General features: G+C 44.7%; 1 protein-coding gene and 1 long non-coding RNA gene across 2 annotated transcripts in view; one reads left to right on the top strand and one right to left on the bottom strand.

The window, feature by feature from the left end:
- The window catches only part of LNPEP (leucyl and cystinyl aminopeptidase), a 51522-nt gene extending 35968 nt beyond the window's left edge, over positions 1 to 15554 (bottom strand). The window contains exon 1 of the mRNA XM_077347675.1: positions 15083 to 15554. Within this exon, the coding sequence (XP_077203790.1) occupies positions 15083 to 15104 (22 nt within the window). The 5' untranslated portion in view covers positions 15105 to 15554. The remainder of the gene's footprint in view (positions 1 to 15082) is intronic.
- Positions 4605 to 8458, top strand: LOC143841771 (uncharacterized). The gene is made up of 3 exons (XR_013232808.1): positions 4605 to 4801; positions 5433 to 5555; positions 7462 to 8458. It is a non-coding gene; the product is annotated as an uncharacterized LOC143841771 (long non-coding RNA).
- Positions 15555 to 23979: the final 8425 nt, after the last annotated feature.

Genomic DNA, 23979 nt, shown 5'->3' with positions numbered 1-23979 from the left:
CAATAGAAGAGAATTAACACCAGCTACCTCACAGAAATCATGTGGATGAAATTTTGTTTAACATGGCCAGGATTTAGCATAATTCTGATCAATTGAGGCTCTTAAACTTGACGCTGTAACCACAGAGACTTTATTCTAGTAATTATGTGCATACAAAGAAATTATTCAAAACCAGAATAAAGCATTATTATGTACAACAAAGCCTTAGAAAAATAAACATTTAAAACAGATATTTACAATAGTTATACTTCCAAGAAACCCAAATGATAAAGATTCTTTGAACTATTAGTAGACTGACTTTTCTGAACCAATCTGTCTGCTTTCCTGTATCCCAAAGCCTGAAAAACCTAATATCATATAGGAAGACCAAAAAAAGGTGTCTTTTAATATACTGAGAAGAAATAGATTGAACAACTGTTTCCCCAAGGTTTTTTAAATGATGACAACTTTAAATCAGATGCATTCCGATAAGAAGTTAAAACTGAAACATATTATGGCTGTGCCATGAGATGATTTTAATTGATAGAAGAGAAAGCAGAAGAGAACTATTCTCTTTCACCATCTTAATCACTTCCACATTTGGACTACAGAGATGTGTAAGAGGGTCAAGTGTCATTTCATATAGAATATAGAAATAAAGAATAAAAACAAGAAATTCTATCCCTCGGTTTCACACTACCACTTCTAAAATGTCATTTGTCTTGACAACTAACATGGCTACTAGAACACAGTTAGGCATTCAAAATAGTGAACTAGTATTGGTAAAAAGGTTCACACTGCACATATGGAGCTCTTTTGGCAGAAAAACTTTCCTTGAGTTTGAAGTAACATAGCATTCCTTAAAGGTAAAGGTAAAGGTATCCCCTGTGCAAGCACCGAGTCATGTCTGACCCTTGGGGTGACGCCCTCTAGCGTTTTCATGGCAGACTCAATACGGGGTGGTTTGCCAGTGCCTTCCCCAGTCATTAGCATTCCTTACTCCTACAAAAATATTTCATCTAGGAATTATGCAGCCCATCCAAACACAGGTACATCAGAACTATGTTATTATCTCATTTGCCAAGTAAAAGGATGATTTTAAGTCTCTGCAATTTTCCTTTCATCAGTAAAACAACAGAATTAATGCTTAGAAACGGAAGTTCACGTCAGCGATGGTTTCAAGGCATTCTATGAAGTACCTACAATCATTCCAATAGAGAAAGGCACTGAAGGCAAGGAGCACATACACAATCTGAATTTAAATGACTGCAGCTACATATGCAGTTAAAAGTTCTTCAGTACCCTAGGCAGTGGTCCCCAACCTTTTTATCACCAGGGACCACTCAGTGCTTGACAATTTTATTGAGGCCTGGTGTGGGGGAGGTAGTTTACTCCTCTACTCTCAACCACTGCCCTAACACTCTCTGATCGCTACGGTAATGTTTAAACATCCTTTCAAAATAAAGATACAGACACGCCACAACAATGAACATAAGGAACATTTTATTTTCATGGAAATGTTAACTCATAACAATGACAAATCAATGGGAACCCTGAGCTTGTTTCTCTGCAACGAGATAGTCCCATCTGGGAGTGATGGGAGCCAATGACATCCGAAGTGTGTTGTAAAGGGCCGGGGGGATGAAGTAAAGTGCCGGGGGGGGGGAGGCGTCCTTCGCGGCCCACCTCCAATTAGTCGATGGACCACATGTGGTCCGCAGCCCACAGGTTGGGGATCGCTACCCTAGGGGAGAAAAGTACTACTCACTGGTGTCACAATCCTGAACTGACCGAACATTAAAACTTCAAGGCCCTGTAGTTCTGGATATGTTCTTGTCAGTTTTGAAGACTATGTAGAACTATTTAAGTTCCTAAACTTCATGAATAGTTTCTATGTTGTTCCTAAAGAATTCTGAAAGCATTCTTTAGTTAATGGTACAAGGAACATTTTGGGATAATTTGGTATTAAGAAGCCAGCAATGCCACCCCCTAAAGACAATCTGGTATGCCTTAATCTCCTATTTTATCTAGAGTCACATGTAAGAAATTATGAGACTATCCAATGTCCTCTTACAAAAATAACTTTTCAGGACCTCAGAGAATGAGACAACAGCTTCTAAACTTAAACCATGAATAACTTTTGCAAACAGATAGCATTACCAACTAGAGATTTCTTCTTATAAACATATCCCTATAGCTTATATAATGAGATACTCTGCTTGAAAGCAAACTCTCTTGGCCTAAAAATTATAATGCAGCAAGTAAGAACCGCGTTACAAATGGTCCTCAATTCAGCTAAATTTAGGGTTGCCAACCTAGGTTGGGAAATGTTTGGCGATCTGGAGGTGAAGCCTGGAGGGTGAAATTAGGGGAGGGAGCTCAGCTGGATATAATGCCAGAAAGTCCACCTCCCAAAGTAGCCATTTTCTCCAAGAGAGTTGACCTCTGTCATCTGGGGAAGCAGTTGGGATTCTGGAAAATCTCCAGAATCCAACTGGAGGTTGCCAAACCTATCTAAAATCCCAGTGGAACATGTTTATTACACACACACTCATTTCTGAACTGTGGTGAAAGAACATTTTTTTTGCTTCATGTTTTCTGACCACTATTCTTATCAGCTATACACATACAGTATTTGCTGGCGTATAAGACTACTTTCCCCCCCTGAAAAACATGCCTCCAATTGGGGGGGTCGTCCTATACACCGGGTGCACTTCAGTTGGGATAGACATAGCTGCCCATAGTGGCCCATAGTACTGTAATGTAATGTAACAAACTCTATATTTTGAGTGGAAATGTTGGGGGGTCGTCTTATACGCCCAGTCGTCTTATACACCAGCAAATACAGTAATATACCTTTAAATATGTTTTCTTTCACCACTGGGTAGGGAGGGGGTAATACACATTTTGTAGGATCAGGATCATCATTGGAAATCAGAATGGGCTCCCAGGTACATTTCTCCTGTTTTCTGATTCTTCCTCGATTATTGCCACTCCAAAATCTATGTTCCACTTAACAGCTATAAATCAAATAAGGTGTATCTCTTGACTGTAAGCTCTGTTGTCTTGAGGCATTTTTACTCCTACGTGCTGCCACGGCAAGCAGAAGGCAACGCACGCGCTGCAAAGGAGTTGCTGCCATGGGGAGGGAGCCGCTGCTGCCGCTGCCACCACCGACAAGGAGGTGATGGGGGGCAAGATCCACCAGTCCAACTCGATGGGCCCAGAGGCGGAGAGTGGCAGCAACCAGCAGGCCCATTCAGGAGCCCAACAATGTGCAGCTGGCGGGGAAAAAGAATCGCCAGATCCAACTACATGGTGCCACGGGTGGATAGCTGTGGCACACAGCAGAGCCACAGAGTGCCACGTGGATACGACATGCCAGGAAGTGCCCATCCCACTGCCCCCACCAACCCCATACCCAAGACCACTGCGCTGCCACAACAACCCTATGGTCCAAGATAGGTGCTGCCAGCACTGTGCTCAGGCAGCAGCACACACTGCTGGAACCACACGGCATGCAGTGGCACTGGCACCTCCTCAGATGGGCCTCCACTACATGGGCACGGTCCTGTGGCCCACTACCAACTCCTATGTCCTCACCCCACCAGTGTGTCGCCAGACGCCACCATTGGCGGCAGGGGGGCGCCCGCTGGGAGGCCTCTCTGCACCTCCACAGGCCTCCCCCCCACCTTCCTCCCGTTAGCATCTGGTGCATTCCTCCTTGCAGCAAGGTTAACTACTAATTTTAGTATAATACAGTACTTATTATAGTATCACTTGTTGGTAAGTGTATATAATAGTTTCATATAGATAATGGGCACAATTTTCTAGGGCTGACAACCTTCCGGAATTCTCCCAGAATCATAACTGGTCTCCAAAATACAGAAATCAATTTCCCTGGAGAAAATTTACAAAACAGGCTCTTCGGCATCATATCCCAGATAAGCTTCAAAGCACTACTCCTATTATCTCCAAATTTCTCAGCCCAGCACAGGCAACCCTTTTTTCTACTGTGCAGTCTACAGGCTGTCACATTTTGGGCCTAAGCCCATAGACATTAACCGTTTTAAAACAGTGCTTAGGATTGCATTATTATAGACTGTTATGAGTCTAACTAGAAAATCAGTTCTCTTCCCTACTCATTTTGACAGATGCAGAAAAGACTCACAATGCAGCACTGTGCTAATGTTTTTCTATTAGTGTACTTAGGAAACAGCTGATCCAGAGAAACTTTACTATCTCTCTCCACAAGTACCAGGGGAGTTGAGATAATGTACAATGCTGAAAAAATAGTATAACAATGTTTACCAATTTTGTCACTTTATTTAATTTTGATGATGATTTGACCTGTATGAATGTAGGAAATTTGTGCTAGTGTCTTCTCTGCAATCTTGACTCAGGAATTCCCATTAAATGCAGAACAAAGATAAGATTGAGTAGCTATGAGAAGCCCACTTGCAATTACATAACATTTGGAAGCCTGAAGCTGTTTCAGCACCTCTCACCCTTACTTAATTTATAAGCATCTGAAGTAAAACCCCTTCAGGCAGCTTTGGCACAAATCATTCACAAAGGCTGGTATGTTGAACAACTTGTTCCACTGAGGTATCCAATTCTGAGTTAACATGCAACAAAATCAAAAGAAACTTTTCTTATAAATATGTGTATAAGAAAATAAGAAAACACATGTCAATTATTTTTGCCTTTTGGTGCTACTTCGATGGAGCTCCTCACTGTTCTTTAAAAAGTCTTTAAAATACACGACTGAACAAAATCTACCATAGTTAAATGATCCAGGTTTTTCTTATGCAAATTTCTGGTAAGTCAACTTAATTTCTTCACGAGTTCCTATGAAAGGGTTGGAAATTAGCAGTAATTTGACTATGTTCTTGCACTACTGGTTTCACATCTCTGATGTACCAGGAAGATGTATTTTTCCTATTTCGTGTAACATGTTCTATGATATTCCAGAACATTAACGTCAATGCAATGAAATAGGAAAGTACCAAAACTAGGGTGAGGGCATTGTTAAGTTGCAAATAACTTAAATCTGCACATTTGACAACTTGTTCACCCTAGTTTTGGTTTCTTGAATTCATCAGATTTCTGAAACCTGGAAGCAGAAGATAGTAATAAGATACTCAGCCAGTACCCTATGTTCATACACATTTCTCTTTGATATCTGGATCAGCCACTGCTGAAGTTGTGAAAGACGATCTTTCAACAATCACCCCAGATGAAGAAATCTTCAAAATTGACCCACTAAAGCAACATTTTTTAATGGGGGGAGGGATCTGGGGACTGCCATTTTATTATTGGACTTAGTTGGAGATGAGTTGGAGATCTAGTATTATAATCCGTGTTGAATCAAGAAAAAAGACAGGATATGTTTTAATAAAAATAAATAAATAGTGTTGTTTGCATATTTCACAGAATGGTTTTATTTGCAGGAGAGGGGAACCTGACTTGATTTGGCCACAACTGCTTCAAAAACTGCAAAAGAGGAAAAGGGAAAGGCATCCCCACTGGATTTTGCTGCAAGTTTGCTTCACATGCCTTTTGCATTGCTAAAGGTGAGGGAATACTGCAGTTTCCTCAGCTTCAAAGTGTCAGCCACTCATCAAAGGTGCAAACTCTAGGTGCTCTGAAGTAGAAGCGCAATGAATAGAAGCAAGTTTCCCACCACTGGGAGAGAGTGCAATTATGTAGCTGGAAATCAGTAGCTATAATGGCACAGAACAGCACCTGTAGGATGTTATGAACTCAGGCAGATTGTGAGTGGGTGGGCAAGATGTGTCAGTGTTTGTCTTTTGTGGCCCATCCTTTCATACCCAGTGAATTGCTAATCACACCTGTAGGAGGATAGGTGAACTTCCTCCAGGCCAGGCTGGATTCAGAAGGTTTTGGTGTAGGGACCACTTGGGCATGAAATTGGGGTCACTGTGGCTGAGCAGGTAGTTGTGAGTTTCTGCACTGTACAGGCAGCTGGACAAGATGACCCTGGAATCCCTTCCAACTCTACGTTTCTATTCTATGTTAACTATATTATATAACCGTAGTTCTGAACCGCTATGTTGCTCCTCTGCAAACACTAGCATGTTGATTGAGGTGTGTATGCGGTTTCATAGAGTTTCTGGAGGGAATCCTTCAAGAAGGATGTTTGATAAATACACTATCTTGTAGATATAGAGGTAAAGGTATCCCCTGTGCATCGAGTCATGTCTGACCCTTTGGGGTGACGCCCTCTAGCGTTTTCATGGCAGACTCAATACGGGGTGGTTTGCCATTCCCTTCCCCAATCGTTACCGTTTACCCCCCAGCAAGCTGGGTATTCATTTTACCGACCTCGGAAGGATGGAAGGCTGAGTCAACCTTGAGCCGGCTGCTGGGATTGAACTCCCAGCCTCATGGGCAGAGCTTTCAGACTGCATGACTGCTGCCTTACCACTCTGTGCCACAAGAGGCTCTAGATGTAGAGGTAGGATTGTTCAAAGATGTCCAGTATCTGGCTGGGAGGAGGAGCTGCTATTATCCACTGTGAACTCCCAACACAATCTGTAGCTGGCATTGACCAGGCACTCCATATGTTAGGGGCAAAGATCAGATTAGGCATTCTGCTTGTTTGCAGACTGCCTAGTACAGCAGTAAGCACCCTCTATTAAGTTGAAAGAGGTGCTCTTGGATGTGGTTCTGGAATGGATGTGGTTCTGGAATGACTTCTGTTCTAAGTGATTTCAACATTCATGCTGAATGTTTTTTTACCAAGGCCAATCCCGGATTTTATAGCCTCTTGGGCAGCCCTGGGCATCTCTCAACTTGTGATGGGCCTACTGATGGGCACCTCAGATGTAGCTTTTTGCACTATGTCTTTGAGGGGCAGTCTTGTTTGAGGATTCAGCCTGAACCATGGTCTGACCATTATCTGCCAAGGCAAGGGTGAATATGGCACAAGCACCCTAAAAAGAAGGAGGGCTAGTTAAAATGGTGCACCAACAGAGGCTCATGCATCCTTCTCGATTCCAATATGCTCTGAGGAAGTTTGGGATCCCAAGCATACACTCTGTAGAGACTGTGGTGGGAGCTGCTCCTCCAACTGCCTTGCCTGTCTATCCAGCGGCCAGCCAATCGCCTTCTGTCCCCCATCCCTGACTACCCGCTCCTCGTTCCACTTCCCTCTGAGGCTTGGAGGCTGCAGATCCCTGCCGTGTGAGAGCTGCTCCTGCTGGTGAGTTTCATAGCAGCTGCCTGCAGCCTTTCCAGATCCTGGGTGGAGGGGGAGGCCATCTGCAGAGTTCTTCCACCACCAGTCCCAATCTAGTGCCCATTGTATTCCTGAATGCAACGGGTTTGGCCCCTAGTAGCTATACATTTTGCAAAGTTTTTTTAATGATAAATTAACACAAATACACTCTGAGGGTGCCAGCTATAACACAGGCCCAAAAGAAGAAATGTCTAAAATATTGTCTGATCTGCTTACAGATTATTTTGACCCAGTTCCCATGATGGATTAGCTTCTAGAACTACTCCCTCCAAATAAGAAGTGTTTTGAAAGCAGCAGAAGACCAGGCCTTTTTGGATAACTCATCTGTTCTGGATCCTTTGATTTCAGTCTGGCTATGGGACCAAGATAGCCCTTGTGGCTTTAATTGATATCCTTCATATGAATGTTTTAAAAGGCAATGCTTCTTGATTGCTCCTACTGAATCTCTCTGCAACCTTTGATATAGTAGGTCATCCATTCTATCAAGGTTTCTGGAGGTAGAAGCAGGTTTCTGGGGATGTACCTTGGGGTGGTTTAAATTGTTCTTCATGGATCAGACTCAAAGGGTGCCATTGGAGACCAGCTGTCTTCAGTACAGGAGCTATTTTATAGGGTTCCACAAGGCGTATCCTCCATGTTATTCAACCTTTTATGCAGAAGTCCCGAACTACTGGCAGATGTGATCAAATGGCTGAAAGCAAACAAATTGAAACTAGACCCAAACAGGACAGAAGTGATGCTGACTAGGAAGACAGAGATCTTGAAGAACAATAAGCTTCCCACTTTACATAGGGTTCAGTTGATCCTTGCTGAGGAGTTAAGCTGGAATCAGCATTGCAGCGGGAGAAGCCAGTTAATACAGCTACAAAATCGTGGACAGAGGGTTGCAATTGGAGACAAAACATCAGACCGTCGTCAACTTACTTGTGGAGTCCCACAAGGAGCGGTCCTCTCCCCTATCATATTCAATATCTTTATGCGCCCTCTCGCACAACTGGTACGGAGGTTTGGGCTGGGTTGTCATCAATATGCCGATGACACCCAGCTCTTCCTCCTGATGGATGGCCACCCTGACTCCCCCCCAGAAGCATTAGCCAGCTGCCTGGAAGCAGTGACGAGATGGCTGAAGCAGAGTCGTCTGAAGCTCAATCCTTCAAAGACGGAGGTCCTGTGGCTGGGTAGGAAGGGCCCATGCGAGGAAGCGTGCCTGCCTGCCCTGGATGAAGTACAGCTCTCTACGGCTCACTCCGCCAGGAACCTAGGCGTGATTCTGGATACTTCCCTTACAATGGAAGCCCAGATCACAAAGGTAGCGCGGCTGGCATTTTACCATCTCCACCAAGCCAAACTACTAGCGCCCTACCTGGCCCCGGAACACCTAGCCACAGTGATCCATGCGACGGTCACCTCTAGACTGGACTTCTGTAACTCGCTCTACCAGGCCTGCCCTTAGCCTTGACCCGGAAACTACAGCTGGTCCAAAACGCAGCGGCCAGGATCCTCACAGCAACACCGTGGAGGTCCCACATCCGGCCCATTCTCCACCAACTGCAGTGGTTACCAGTTGAATTCCGGATCAGACTAAAGGTTCTGGTAATTACCTTCAAGGCCATACGCGGTCAGGGCCCAGTGTACCTGAGGGACCGCCTCCCCGCCAATGCCCCCAAAAGAGCTCTACGCTCTACTGCCTCCAATCAGCTAAGGATCCCTGGCCCTAAAGAAGTCCGCCTGGTCTCGACCAGGGCCAGAGCATTCTCTGTTCTGGCCCCCACCTGGTGGAATGAGCTCCCGGAGGAGATCAGGGCCCTGACGGAGCTTAAACAGTTCCGCAGGGCCTGCAAAAAGGAGCTCCTCCGCCAGGCATTTGGTTGAGACCAGGCACAACCAACAGCGAATGAAGGGCCCCCGCTCCCCCGCTCCCCCCATCTCCCCCCTTCCTCCCAGAACTCCACCAGAGTGCTCTGGACCTGTTGTGGTATTGAACCGTTCCATCGTTATATTATTTTATTATATTGTTATACTGTTACATTATTCTGTTATATGGTTGCAACCACTGTTATTAATTACTATGTTTTAACGAAGACTGTTTCATGTATCGTTGATTAGTTTTAATGTAAACCGCCCTGAGCCTTCGGGGAGGGTGGTATAGAAATCTAAATAAATAAAATAAATAAATAAATAAAAAGTACTTTCTTCTAATTCAAGTCTAGCCTATAAAATGGCTCCATACCTTGACACAGCTGATCTTAGTAACCACCTACATTCACACCAGTCAAGACTAGACAACTGTAATGCATAGGCCTCGCCTAGAAGGCATGCATATTACTGCTATTCTGCAGTCACTTCATTGTCTGCCCATCAGTTTAGTACAAGGTATTGATTATCACATACAAAGCCCATAACCTTGGTCCCTCATATCTGCAGGACTGCCTTCTCCCCTATGCTCTGCCATGACAGCTTCAATCATCTGGGCAGGGCCTGCTGCAACTAATATCCTTCAATTGGGAACTAGCAACAACTGCCTGTAGACATACATTTATTATTATTATTATTAATTATTATTATTATTATTATATTTATTTCCCGCCACTCCCTGCGAGGCTCGTGGCAGGTAACAATAGTCTTGCCCCATTAAAATACCCATTAAAAGACTAAAAATCCCAACATGGCGGAAAACAATCTTATTCCCACCCCCCAGTACCAGAGCGGCAGGACAAAAAAGAGGGAGTGATGTAGCTTCTAAACCTGGGGGGGGGGGGCAATGGATCTCATTCACTGACCCCAGCCTCAACCAAAAGCCTGGTGGAAGAGCTCTGTTTTACAGGCCATGCAAAAAGCTGTCAAATCCCGAAGGGCCTGCAGCTCACCCAGGAGCTCATTCCACCAGGTAGGGGCCAGGACTGAAAAGGTCCTGGCCCTGGTTGAGGCTAGACACACTTTCTTAGGGCCGGGAACGACCAATAAATTCTCACCCAGAGCATAACATCTGGCAAATGGTTCTGGTGGGGAGTCCAGGTGGCTGTCCATAAGGAAATAGAGCTTGGTGTCATCAGCGTACTGATGGCAGTCCAGCTCAAAACTCTGTACCAGTTGGGCCAGAGGGCGCATGAAGATGTTGAACAATATGGGGAAGAGGACCGCGCCCTGAGGGACCCCGCAAGGGGGTCTATAGGGTCATGAGAACTCGTCCCCCACCGCAACCCTCTGGCTCCAGTTCTGTACTTTGTATCCCCATGCCAGTGAGGCGGTGGACCAGTAGCTCGTGATCCACGATATCAAAGGCCACCAACAGGTTCAAAAGAAGCAGCACAGCTGACTCGCCTCTATCCAACTGGCGACGGAGGTCATCCCCCTCTCCCCCACCCCCAAACCTTATGGAATGGCCTGCCTAATGAGATTTGGAAGGCTCAACTCTTCTGTCTTTCTGAGAACTATGTAGAACAGTATTTTTTACACTGGTAATAGAACTAGACTGTAATTAAATGGTTCAGTAAGATGCTTTGGTAACACTGTGTGTAGTATTGATTATTAATTTTTTATACTGCCTTCCCAGTGAGTATGTACTGGTGCTATTAAGTATACTCTTAATATAGAATTTCTGTATCATTTAATGTGTCCTATTTAAATGCTTAGTCTCTTGTGGCGCAGGGTAGTAAGACAGCCAACATGCTGTCTGAAGCTCTGACCATGAGGCTGGGAGTTCGATCCCAGCAACTGGCTCAAGGTTGACTCAGCCTTCCATCCTTCCGGGGTTGGTAAAATGAGTACCCAGCTTGCTGGGGAGTAAACGGTAATGACTGGCAAACCACCCCGTATTGAGTCTGCCATGAAAACGCTAGAGGGCATCACCCCAAGGGTCAGACATGACTCAGTGCTTGCACAGGGGATACCTTTACCTTTATTTAAATGCTTATGCTTTGTTCCAGCTCTACTGCAGATTTCTGCAGAGTAGATACTATCATTTTTGATTTATAAGGTGTGATCTGACTTAAATTTCAGTGAGAAAGGTGGTCTATAACTAATAAATAAATTAATTACTCTATAGGTAAAATGACAGGGGAGAACTGGCAAGAATCTATTCCTTCAAGTGCCACCTCAGCTAGTGGTCCCCAACTTTTCTTTAATGAGAGATACAACTGAGTAATGAAAGATAACTCAAGCCTCTTCTCTCCTGGTCTATTACCAAGTTTTTTTCAGTCCAAGAAAAAGTATGTAAGCTAGGAAAAGCACCAGAAAGTAAGCCATTAGCTATGGCCTAAACCATGAGATTTCCAGGGGATGCATAAACCACTCTGCAACAGCCAGTGGGCCTTCTGGTTAGAGACTTGTGTGCTGATTATTTTTTCCTACCTTGGTTCCAGGCCCTACAATTGCTTAGCAAGTAAAGCAAACACCATGTGGTACACATGCAGGAAGAACTGGTCCTTTATCTCTCCTTCATGTGCTTCTACCCCCCCCCCCCATCTTAGTAAATGCAGACTTAACATGTGCAAAAAGTATAAGCAGCTAAGTTGGAAAGTCCAGTTCACTTAATCAAAAGATTGAAGGCCTAATAAAGAACATTACAAAATGAACTAGCAAGCTTTTACATTCCTTAACAGATGGAACAGAACAGATGAGTTATGATGGATATGATTTTTTTTAAGCAGGTAGAGGAGTCAAAGGTATTGTTGAGAATTTCCCCTAACAATTGACCTCATAAAGAGTTGTACGGAGTTCACAAGCTCACTCATACGTTTGTGATACCAGAGTAAAGGTATCACCTTTACTGTGCAAGCACCGGGTCATGTCTGACCCTTGGGGTTACGCCCTCGAGCGTTTACTTGGCAGACATGCTGCCTTGCCACTCTGCACCACAAGAGGTTCTATCCAACTGGCCAGAGTACAGGCCCCTAATAAAAAATTGACACTTTCTAATGTAGTGTTTCCTCCCCATTATTTTCATGCATTACCTTTGAGCAATACAGTGTTCATTATTACAAAATGTGAAGTCACAAGTTTTTATTGCGCTATGCTTTGCTCGACTTTTTTAAGCATATCAACAAGACTACAAAAAAGTCAATGCTGTATGAACATATCATAGTTGTCATCTTTGCATGACATTTTCCTCAGTGAAACAAAACTTACCAAGATACTTAACACATCTCATTTTAAAATGCTAGAAAGTGACTGTTTTTTTCCAAGATATAGAACAGTTATACCTGCTGCTTCCTCTAAGCTAATCTTACATCCTGCCTCAAAAGACTTCCCCAAAACATCAGCTGGTGACAACAGTTAACTTTTTGCTCTAAAGCTGCTCAGCTGTTCTTGCAGTTGCAAAAAATTCTATTGCAGTATTTTTCAACCTGACCATGGAAGAGCCCCTGAAACAATTTTTCAGGCTTTGAGGAACCCTGGAAGTGGTGTCACATGGCCACACCTCCCTGCCATGCCCCCCAGAAGTGACATCACCATCCATGTTAACAGATAGGTATGAGGACTGGGGGGGGAGGCAGTCTGAGGAAAAACTAGGCATGCAGGCTCCACCCTTTCCCAGGTGCACTCAGGGGCAGGGAAAGGAGCAGTGGGAGTGGCTAGTTCCCTAGATTGCAGCCAAGTCTATTAAGGAAGGAGGGGAAAGGCCACAGATCCCCTCGAGAGTTTCGGCAAACCCCTCGAGGCCCATGGGAATGTATTTATTATCTTTAAACCGCCCGTGGCACCGCGGGCGCCACAGACTAAATAAATGGGTAAGCAGTTCTAAGGCGGGATGTGTCCATGATGAGGAAGGGTCCGGATTGGACCCTTCCTCAGGACAGACAATTGGAGGGACCAATCGGCAGGCGCTTTGCGCCTGCCGATTGGTCCCTCTGATTCCCAGCCCCAGCAATTGTGAGCCGCGCGCAGCGCGGCTCGCAGTTGCTCCCGGCCTGACGTGGCGAGAGGCGCAAAGCACCTCTCGCCGCATCAGGCCGCCGCCCGAGGGAGCCTCCGGCAGTCGCGCAGAGCGTGGCTGCCGGGGGCTCCCTGCCCGGCGGCCTGACGCGGCCGAAAGACCACCACCCAGGGCAGCCCCCGCCGCATCAGGACGCCGCTAAACAGACCGCCGCCCGGGGCAGCCCCCCACCGCCGCCGCAAGCCCGCCACCACGCTGCGCCCACAACCACGTAAGTGCCTAGCGCCCGCTGTATTAATCATACAGTGGGCTTGATTACTAGTATTTATATATTGCCCTTCCCAAAGGCTCAGGACGGTTTACATAAAATGGGAATGATACAGATAACTCAATTTATAGTAATAATATAGTGATAACAATAAACAACATTATAGAATGATAAAACACTGATGGACCAGTGGGTTGGGCCATAGGAGGGAGGCTCGAGGGGCTAATGGGAACTGGTGGTTCGGGTCGACCTCAACCAAATGCATGGCGGAGGAGCCCCCTTTTACAGGTCTATTGGGACCAGCTTAAGTATAGCTGAATTAAGCTAGAGAAAGTATTTCTTGGGCGTTTTTCGTATGAGAAAGTATGGACTGAAACTGCTATTCAGTCATGAACCTCACTGTATGATCTTTGGTCAGTCACTTGAATCACAAGGAAAGGCAGACTATAAATGTTTTCATAAAGAAATAAATCTGTCACTCTCCACCTGATCAAAGGATAGAAATGCATGCCATGTATGCCACCCAGGAAGAGCAGGATTAAAAAAAAAAACAGATTCTTGTTACACTACATCAAGAATATCAGTTCTTATGTAAATAGCAAAACTTCTGTTGCATCTTAATAAAGCCCCTATGGAATGTCACTTGAAGAAATGGGAAGGCGAAATCCTACTGAAGCCAAAACTGATGCTAGCCTTGCTTCTCTTTTATAAGTGTTACAACACTAGTGACTGTGATATGGGTTACGCTACAGATTAGAAGTGGAGAGGATGCAGTATCAGTCTATTTAGCTCCTATGGACACCCCAACCCACCAGCACAACTAACTTTGCTGACCTAGTGGGGACAGCCAGCCTCTCTCAAGCTTCCATCCTATCACCGCTCCTCCAAATGAGAGTCAAATGTGAACGTAGGAGCTCCCTGGCATGGGAGCTGACTACCTGTGTGGTTCCCACGTGCCTTTCTGAGGGAAGTGCCAACAAGTGGAAGTGAGTGTCACTTTACCTAGCGCTGGTTTAGTTTGAGATTATGAGAACCTATTTCAGGTCACTCCCAATTCAAACAAACAAACAAACAAAGGACTGAGCACCCTCCTTTAAAAAGGATCACATGGCAACTCTCAAAACAAGATTCCAGCAGGTAGCCGTGTTGGTCTGAAGCAGCAGAACAAATCTAGAGTCCAGTGGCACCTTTATGACCAACGCAGTTTAATTCAAGCCATGAGCTTCCGTGTCTCTGAGGAAGTGTGCGTGCACACGAAAGCTCTTACCTTGAACTAAACTTGGTTAGTCTTAAAGATGCCACTGGGCTCTAAATTTGCTCAGCTCTCAAGACAGAGAGGCGAAGCATTTTTGTTTTCCACGTAAGGAGCTCTTGACTCAATAGTCGCAGCTCAGATAGAGGAGCTGTCCTTCCGCCAAACTTTCCCCTCCGTTCGGCCTGAGGGCACGGGGGCGCCGCCTTCCTCCCGCTGCTCGCTTTGGGGACGGGACCCTTGACCTTCAGGCTGCTCAAGGCTGTGCGGCCTGGTAGATGCAGCAAGTTTCTCTTCTCGGCCGAGGCGGAATATGGCCCCTCCTCGACTGCAGCCGGAGGGCCAGTCGCTTGCTGCTTTCAGAAAACGCTCTGACAGGAGGCGAGGCGTCGCGTTACAGTCGGCGCGCCCACCGAGCCGAGAGAGGGGCTTGCTTGTACTCACCGTTACTGGGGAAGGGCTCCATTTTCCTGCCGCCGGGCGACCGAAAGCCCAAAAAAGGAGGGCAGGACGCGCCGCTGCGGCTCCTCCTCACTCCGGCTTCTTTCCCCCCACCTCCTCCCGGGGTAGCAGCAACAGCAGCAGCAGGAGCTGGTGCTGCTTCATGATGCTACCGCGGCTGCTCCTGCTGGTTCTGCTCTCGCGGACCCGTTTCGTGCAGCACCAGTCCCCGCTGCTAATGGCAGAACGACAGCAACAGCCCGGGTGACGCGGGGGCTGGAGAAGGCCGTTCCCTCTCGAGCCTTGCACGCTTCGCCTTCCGCGCGGCCCTCAGTCGACCATTTTCTGCTTTGGGGCTTCTTGCAACCCCTCCCCTTGCTAGGGCTGGGCCACTTCAGGCAGGGCAGCCACTTTCGCGGCCGCCTCCTGTGGGTTTGAAGCGCGCTGTCGGCGGCGTCTCCGCCATGCCCCCAAGAAGACAGTGTTGTTGATGCTAGGCACGCTGACACGCCTTCGCGTTGGGGCCCGAGCTCCACCAGCGCTCATTTTACTTGCTTCTTCGCCATCCCTCACTGGAATCCCAGAGCCTAGTTACGCGAAAGTAACTGTGTTGTGTGAGGTTTCTTCTTCTGTATGTGTGCTTGAATTGCAACCATAATCGGATTAGAACCGGATTCGGCTACAGTAATAACCACAGTTGATCCAATCCCATTGAACTCAAAAGGAAATTCATTCTAAATATATTTGGACCTTTTAACACGTAATGCCCCTGATTATGAACTCAAAGGGTGCTATTTTTTAAATATGTGTGTGTGTACACACACACACACACAAATATAAATTACATTTTGTGTCAAATTATCAGGAGTATGCTTTCTTGTCTCCCACCATCCTCTTTCAATTTCAAAGCATAATCTACACATTTCAGTATGTCAGAACAATTACATAATGTCTGGGTCATGTTTTACAGGCATGCCATAAGATTTGGCAACCTTTTTATTTAGCAGGATGCCTTTACCTTTAAGAGGTGTTGCACAGGTAAAATTCAGGGCAAGGTTTCCCCCCTAGCATGCAGAGTATTGATGAGAAAGGTTTCACTAGTTGGATCTCTTTTTGTCACATAGCTGTTGAGGGTGCAGGGGAAACAAGTAGAAATTTATCAGATCCTAGTTGTATTCTCTCCTAACCAAGGCCGGTAATTGTTCTTGGCAAATTCCCTGCTGCAAAGATCTGCTGATGACTTATAATCTACATGATTTATTATAAAAGGTATTGGTCCATAGTAAAAGGAAAAGCATGTAATACTGATGAACTAAACACAGCACAGTGTACAAGTTTGGAGGTCTCCAAGTAAGGCTGGATGCCAAAACAAAAAAGGAGGGGGATTTTACTATAGTCTGGCGTAGTTGCAGAGAGAAAGGTTGTGGTGGAGAGAAGGGAGATACAACACTCTCTGATAAGTGTTCACTTTCTGTTTTCACAATTTGACAAACATACAAAACCAGCTGTCTTGAATAATATTGACTTTTTGGGCAGGGAAGAACTCAGAAAAACAAGCCAGCCAACCTACTGAGCTAGGTGGGTCTCCCAAATGCCCTGGTGAGACTTTAAAGAAATTAATGGGAAATCAGTGATATTTTCATAAATCTCCAAATAAAGTATGTTGCTTTCTCTCTAAGCCCAAATATGTATTTTAGTGTCTATGAACTGATAGTGTCCTAAATAGGAATAAAAACATTCCTTGTGTTCACCAGAATAAAAACTAGGGGAATATTTGTTCAGTCATTTATTACATTCACCCTCTGGCCCAGCTGGTACATGGATTCGGGCTGGGTTGTTATCAGTATGTAGATGACACCCAGCTCTATCTCCTCATGGATGGCCATCTGGACAGCCCCCCGCCCGAACCATTTGCCAGATGTTTAGAAGCGGTGAGTGAATGGCTCGAGCAGAGTCGTCTGAAACTCAACCCCTCCAAGATGGAGGTCCTGTGGCTGGGAAGTAGGGGGCCAGGGCAGGAAGCGCGACTATCAACCCTGGCAGGGATGCAATTTACGAGCGCGTCTCAGGCTTGGGTGTGACCACTGATGACTCCCTATGGAGGTGCAGGTCAAGAAGGTAGCTGGCCAGGCATTTTATCATTTCCACCAAATTCGGCTACTAGCACCCTACCTGTCCCCTGAGCACCTGGCAACAGTGATCCATGTGATGGTCACCTTCAGAATAGACCTCTGTAACTCACTCTATGCAGGCCTGCCCTTGTCCTTGATCCGGAGACTCCAGCTGGTACAAAGTGCAGCTGCTAGTGTCCTCACAGGAACACCATGGAGGGCCCACATCCAGCCTGTCCTGAGACAGCTGCATTGGTTGCCAGTTGCTGTCCGGATCCGGTTCAAGGTGTTGGTATTAACCTTCAAAGCCTTATGCGGGTTGAGATCCACATACCTAAGGGACCGCCTATCACCCTATGCCCCCTGCAGGGCCTTACGCTCTGCGGGTGATAATTTACTGGTCGTTCCCGGCCACAGAGAAGTACGCCTGGCCTCAACCAGGGCCAGGGCCTTTTCAGTCCTTCCCCCAACCTGGTGGAATGAGCTCCCAGGTGAATTGCAGACCCTGCAGAACCTTTCAGCATTCCACAGGGCCTGCAAAATGGGGTTCTTCCGCCAGGTCTACGGTTGAGGCTGGGGCAGTGGAGGAAAGATCGATGGGCCCCCCTGGTGTCTAGCTACAACTTTTGGGTATCTTATCTTTCCTCCTCTCTCTGGAGGTAGTAATAGGAGTTGGGGATGGGGGCGGGGTTCTGCCATGTTGTTGGGTTGTTGGTTTTGTATCAGTATTACTTGTCCATTTTAATGGGGTTTTTAATCGGAGTTTTAACTGGACACTTATAACCCGCCACGAGCCTGCTTGGAAGTGGCGGGTAACAAATATAATAATCATAATCATAATACATCTCTCACCTAGTCAATGACCACACACAGACATGTCTAGAGTCAGCAAGACTGCTATATCATATTTTTACACCATACCCCAACCTGCTAAGGATCTGACTTCAAAAAATATACCTGGCAGTAAATCTGTGGAGTTATTGTTGCCTGTCTGATCTGGTCTTCTGCATTTAATGCCACTTGACTGATTTTCTATAAGCTTAACATATCTATTAGGGTTATTAGCATGTAGGGAATACCTGGAGATTTGGGGTTGGTTTCCAGATTAGCATTACTCCACAGTGTGCCACACTGCTGCTCGGGTATTGTAGGTGTGCACACACCGTCATTGCAGCAAGGAGGGTTATGTCAATTGTACAATAGTAATTCAATGTAGCATGAGGGGGTGAGGGAACTTGTCTATATACCATCCTAGAAATATTCAGGTCACTCTGAACCTATTTATATTGGAAGTAAGATACCAATTCTATTTGTGGTCAAAGGCATGGTGAAACATCTGTAAAATAAGTGAGGGAAGTGATGTTGGGCCTGGAGCAACCAGGGCCAATGGGGCTGGGACAGGGGAAGAATGAGAGTCAACACACTGGACTTTTATCTGCCACCAGAGAGGGCACGTAGAAGAACCAGGTGTGGACCATCATTGGAGTGGCCCAGGGAAGACAGCAGCCTCTGCCCCTGGTGCAGAAGACAGGGCAGAGCCAGGAAGCGCAAGTAAGTCCAACAGCAGCCCAAGCCCAGAAGCTTGGGAAGGCCAGAGGAACACATGGGCAGGGATTGAGGAATAGCAACCTACCCCAGCCAAGCCCCTGGTGTAGAGAGGGTAGATAGATGAAGCAGCAGCAGCGTTGGTTCTTTCCAGAGGAAATCTCAAAGCAGCTTACAATCGCCTTCCCTTTCCTCTCCCCACAACAGACACCCTGTGAGATACATGAAGCTGAAAGAGCCCTGTTCAGTCAGAACAGCTTTATCTGTGCTGTGGTAAGCCCAACGTTACCCAGTTGGCTGCATGTGGGAGAGCGGGGAATCAAACCCGGCTTGCCAGATTAGAAATCAGCATTCCTAACCACTACACCAAGCTGGGAAAGAGAAATTATCCAGTAGAAAGAACAGGGGACGAACAAATTACTGCCATCCTTCAAGGAGAGGCCAGGTATACCCAGAGAAAGTGGTGAAGCTGTCTGGAGTTTTAAAGGCAGGTTCCTGGGGAAAGGCCAAGGAGAACACAGCTCAGGGAGGGGTGTGTGTGTGTGAAAGAGACTGACTGACTACAGAGTTGGAGGTGGAGCCTCACACATAACTTGACATTCTTTTCTTAGCAGGATCTGGTGTTCAAGTTAAGGCAGACAACCTTTGCTCCACATCTGAAGACATTTTCTTTTGCTTTGACTCATAGTTTTAAACAATCAAGTTGTCATGTCGGTCATGATGAATTGCAAAGTTCTGTTACTTGAAAATGTTCCATTCACAGTCCAGTTCATCATCAAAAAAATGAAAGAATTAAATCAACATAAAATGATATATAAAGTATAAAGTAATATGTTTCATCTTTCTTGAGTGTCATTTCTAGTCTTTATAAATGCAAGAGATGGGAGGATGGCAAATAACATCAGTCTTGGGACAAGATTTTCTCTTTGGATGTCTTCTCCAGCAGCTGGCTTGTTGCACCATGCTGGCTAGGAAAACCTGTATCTAGAATGAAGTACTGACCCCAACAGTAGGATCTATGTGTGCCCAACAAAGTGCCTCAAGGGAGACCACCCAGTTATGGCTCAAAAAGGGTGTCATCTGAAAATGCTGCCCTTTACAATGTATCCTTAAATCTCAGTGCCTGGCCACTCCATCTGAGTAACCACCTTCTACCATCCCCGCCCAGGAACTGGAGCAACTAATGCTTCTTCCCATCCTTGGGCAACTTTAAATCACATGCAAGCTATTCATGTCCAGTGAGGCTTCCCAGACTCTTGTGTCTCAAGAAATTTCAGGAAGTTCTGTTTGGTATGTCCAGGATACCATCTTGTCTTCAAAGACTCCTTTGAGATGTGGAGGGGAGTTGATCTGATTCCTGGTGAAGTTAGGCACAGAAGCGGTGATCATCACAATGATGGAAATGAGGACAAGGTAAAAATTCACCACCCAAGGCAACCAGCTCACGTCATACTTCTCATGATGAAGCCAGATGAGGTCTTTGTTTGCTTAGTGAATTTTGGTACGCTGTAAGAGGCAGCAAATTTTGAACTAGCCAAGTATAATATGCATAAAATTATGAATAATATGTGTAAGCTTCAGAACAGATTGGGGAAGTGCAGTATTTGTGTTTAATTATGCAGCAGTCAGTTCTGACCTTTCCCCCTTGTAATGGTTTTACAGTTTCTAAGCAAAGAGTATTTTGTTCTTTTGTGTACCACATATAGTCAGTAGATATTATCAAGGTGTTTTCTGTGCTTGAATGGAGTAGTATATAGTCAAATAAAGGTAACAAAATAAATATTTTATTTTAAAAATTAGATCCTCTCAAAAGTAGTTAAAAAGTCTTTCTTTTTCAATTTTCTTTAAGCAATTATGGAATTTCCCCACTAAAAAAATTTCATCCTGCTGACTATGGTGATGTTTGATGATTTCTCTAAACTGACTTCTTTTACTGGAAATCAGTATAAAATCTTTGAAATAAATAAAATTTTGATTATGTGTATGATCACCTCCCTTTCATATTTCACCCACTAATATTACATGTAACATTAAAGGATTATTTAAAAGCCAAGAGTAATTTTAGGAAGACAGAGAAATTTTTAACACCAAATATTTTATGAAGATTTTACACATGAGAATGGAAAGTCTTTTGCTATGACACAGTAAAAAACAGATGGATGCTGACATTAGTATATCAGAGCGAGCTTGGTGTAGTAATTAGGAGTACTGACTTCTAATCTGGCGAGCTGGGTTTGATTCCGCGCTCCCCCACATGCAACCAACTGGGTGACCTTGGGCTCATCACAGCACTGATAAAAGTGTTCTGACCGAGCAGGAATATCAGGGCTCTCTCAGCCTCACCCACCCCACAGGGTGTCCATTGTGGGGAGAGGAAAAGTAAGGCGAATGTAAGCCACTTTGAGATGCCTTCGCGTAGAGAAAAGCGACATATAAGAACCAACTCTTCTTCTAAGAAAATGGAACATTTAACAATGTGTAAACATACAATTATTCCAGAATATTTATTAAAAATCCCTGAGATCTGCATTGGCTAACTTGCCTTCTGGGGGGGAAAAACCAGGAAATTTGCTGAGTAGATATGAATGAAGGGTTCTACTGGCCTCTGAAAACATAGGAGAGGTGCAAAGTGTGTTATGCAATAATATATGCTTATTTACAACATAGTTACTCAAAGCCCTGGACATGCCAGGAGACAGGAAGGATTCCAACTGGATGATATGAACTTCAGTAAAACAGATACTAACTTTATTTACTGGAAACAACTTTAAGGATGAATAAAATTTTATTCCAGCATAAACAAATTTACAATATAAATTAATGATATTAATAATCATAATAATGCTCTTGCTGTGTCCACAGAACACTCAGTAGTCTGTGTTGCTGAGCTCTGATTGGCCCTATGTTCCCTTCCTTCTTTCTCAGTCTCATTCCCCACCTATGTTTCATGTAACTTAGTCTTTTGCCTACTCTGTAGCCATCAGAATCCCAGCTCCTTAGCTTCTGTATTTTTGTTGGCCTTTTCACAGATGGCCATTCTATCACTGATATTTGAATCCCTGCTAAAACAGGGGGAAGGTGGCATGGTACAGCCTGATCTGGCCAGGCATTAGATGCTAATTGGTCTGAACTTGGATGGGAGAAACAAAGGAAGAGTCCACAGAAAAAGGCAATGGCAAACCACTCCAGCATCTCACTTGTCTTGAAAAGACCCTTGCTGGGGTTATCATAAATTGGATGCAACTTGACAGTACTAATACATGTAAATTGACAACTTTCCCCTTTCTCCCAAAAGTTGAATTGTGAATGAGACTGAATTGATTCAGCTTGACAAACCCTATTTTGGGATTCAGTAGCCACTAGTTCCTTATGTTCTGTTTTTCACCAATATAACTGTATGGCATTCCTGGTAACACCGCACTAGGCACATCTCTAGAGTCTGGCAATGGATGATCTGTGAGGTCCAAAGCTTATTGGGGTGGGCATTTCAACTCCTGTTTACATATCACCCATATTTATAGTCAGATTGGAGAATAAAGAACTTGCCATTGCAAATAGGAGGTGCCAGCCTTGTGAATGACACACTGTTTAGTCTCCTAAGCAAAGAGCAGTCATCACACCAGCTCAGTGGATCAGAAGCACAATGCAGTATAGATAGCTTACTTTTAATTTTAAAGTGCTTTTATTTCAACAAATTGCTATGTAGGATGGCCATTTGTAGAGAAAGGGGAGGAAAGATAAATTAACAATCCTGAAGGACAAGTTGTTTTATGTAACTGGAGACTTAAATGTAGTTTATTTGTGTGTGTCTTAAATGCAGTGGATGACTCTCTCCCAGCTTTGAAAAGAGGAAGCAGGTGTTCCTCCAAGGGCCCTGTTGCCGCTTCTGCTTTATCTGAAAAGGGGCCATGACTGCAGGCATTTATTTTTTTACCTTTATTGTGAAATCTGAAGCGTGCATCCCTCCATTCAAGGAAGTAGAAGATTTATGTTAATTTATTGTGTCTGTCTGGTCTTGTGGTTTTAATTCTTAGTTTAAATGTTGAATTCTTTAAAACAAATAATGTTTTGTAATTTTAAATTATTTTCTCAGATTATTGTCTTCAGCTTGGTTAATCATAGAAAGGTTGCTAATAAATGGTAGCTGGGTCATTGCCTTACTGGTATCTTGTCCAGTTTTGCTGTTCATGGAAACTGTCCCCCCCCCTTTTTTTTTTTTTACATCCACACACTATCCTTGTGCTCATGTAAACCTTGTGGCCTTCCTGTGCTCTTCCCTAAACTTGCTTTTCTACTTTTAGAAGAGATAGTAGCAGAGTTGCAGGAGGTGACTTAAGAGTTGGAGCATACCTTGGAGTACCAATCCATGATAGAGTCACCTAGGTAGCTGTATTGGTTTGAAGCAGTGGAACAAAGTTTGAGTCCAGTGACACCTTTTACACTAACAACATTTTATTCAAGGTATAAACTTTTGTGTGCATGCACACTTCTTCACTTATGAGCTCATTATAAGCTCCTTGGGAAACTAATTCTTTTTTTCCTTTTTTTTATAGCAGAGGGACACTTTTATTGCAGTAAGACGTGACCCCTGGCCAAAGTCCCAAGGGGGTCTACCCCAAATAATATGGCATCAGCCTTTATATCAATATGGTAATTACTTTCTCAAGCATGCACAAAATATCTTTAAGTTATCCAGTCTCTACACGTGGGTCTTCTCTGTGAAATAATCATTCATCACACTATAGCAGGTGTGGCCAAATTGTGGCTCTCCAGATGTCCATGAGCTACAGTTACCCTGAACTTTGTAGACTTTGCATGAACAATGAGAAAAAGGGAAGTGGGGCAAACTTGTTTCAAGCTAGGCTCAACTCTGGGCTACAGTTGATTTACTGTCGCTTCAGGATTTGCTAAAAATATGGCATGTTCACGAGAAGTAGTTTCTTTGCTGTGAGGATTTGTGCCCTGTTTTCGTGGCCAAGTATCTTTGGAAACCAGCTAACAGAAATGACTGAACTTGGCAATAGCAGCATCTTGACCATGTTTGAATGTTGTAAATACAAGAGTCAGACTTCATTCTAGTCCTGAGGGGTTGCAGTAGGATTCTGAGTGACTTGCCCATCAAGATATTCTGTTTTCCCAAGGGTTCCTTCACAAGTTGAAAGGGTGATAAAAGGTAAAGGTAAAGGTATCCCCTGTGCAAGCACCGAGTCATGTCTGACCCTTGGGGTGACGCCCTCTAGCGTT

This window comes from Paroedura picta, chromosome 7 (assembly GCF_049243985.1).
Source record: "Paroedura picta isolate Pp20150507F chromosome 7, Ppicta_v3.0, whole genome shotgun sequence".
Classification (NCBI taxonomy): domain Eukaryota; kingdom Metazoa; phylum Chordata; class Lepidosauria; order Squamata; family Gekkonidae; genus Paroedura; species Paroedura picta.
This window is presented reverse-complemented; position numbering and strand designations above follow the sequence as displayed.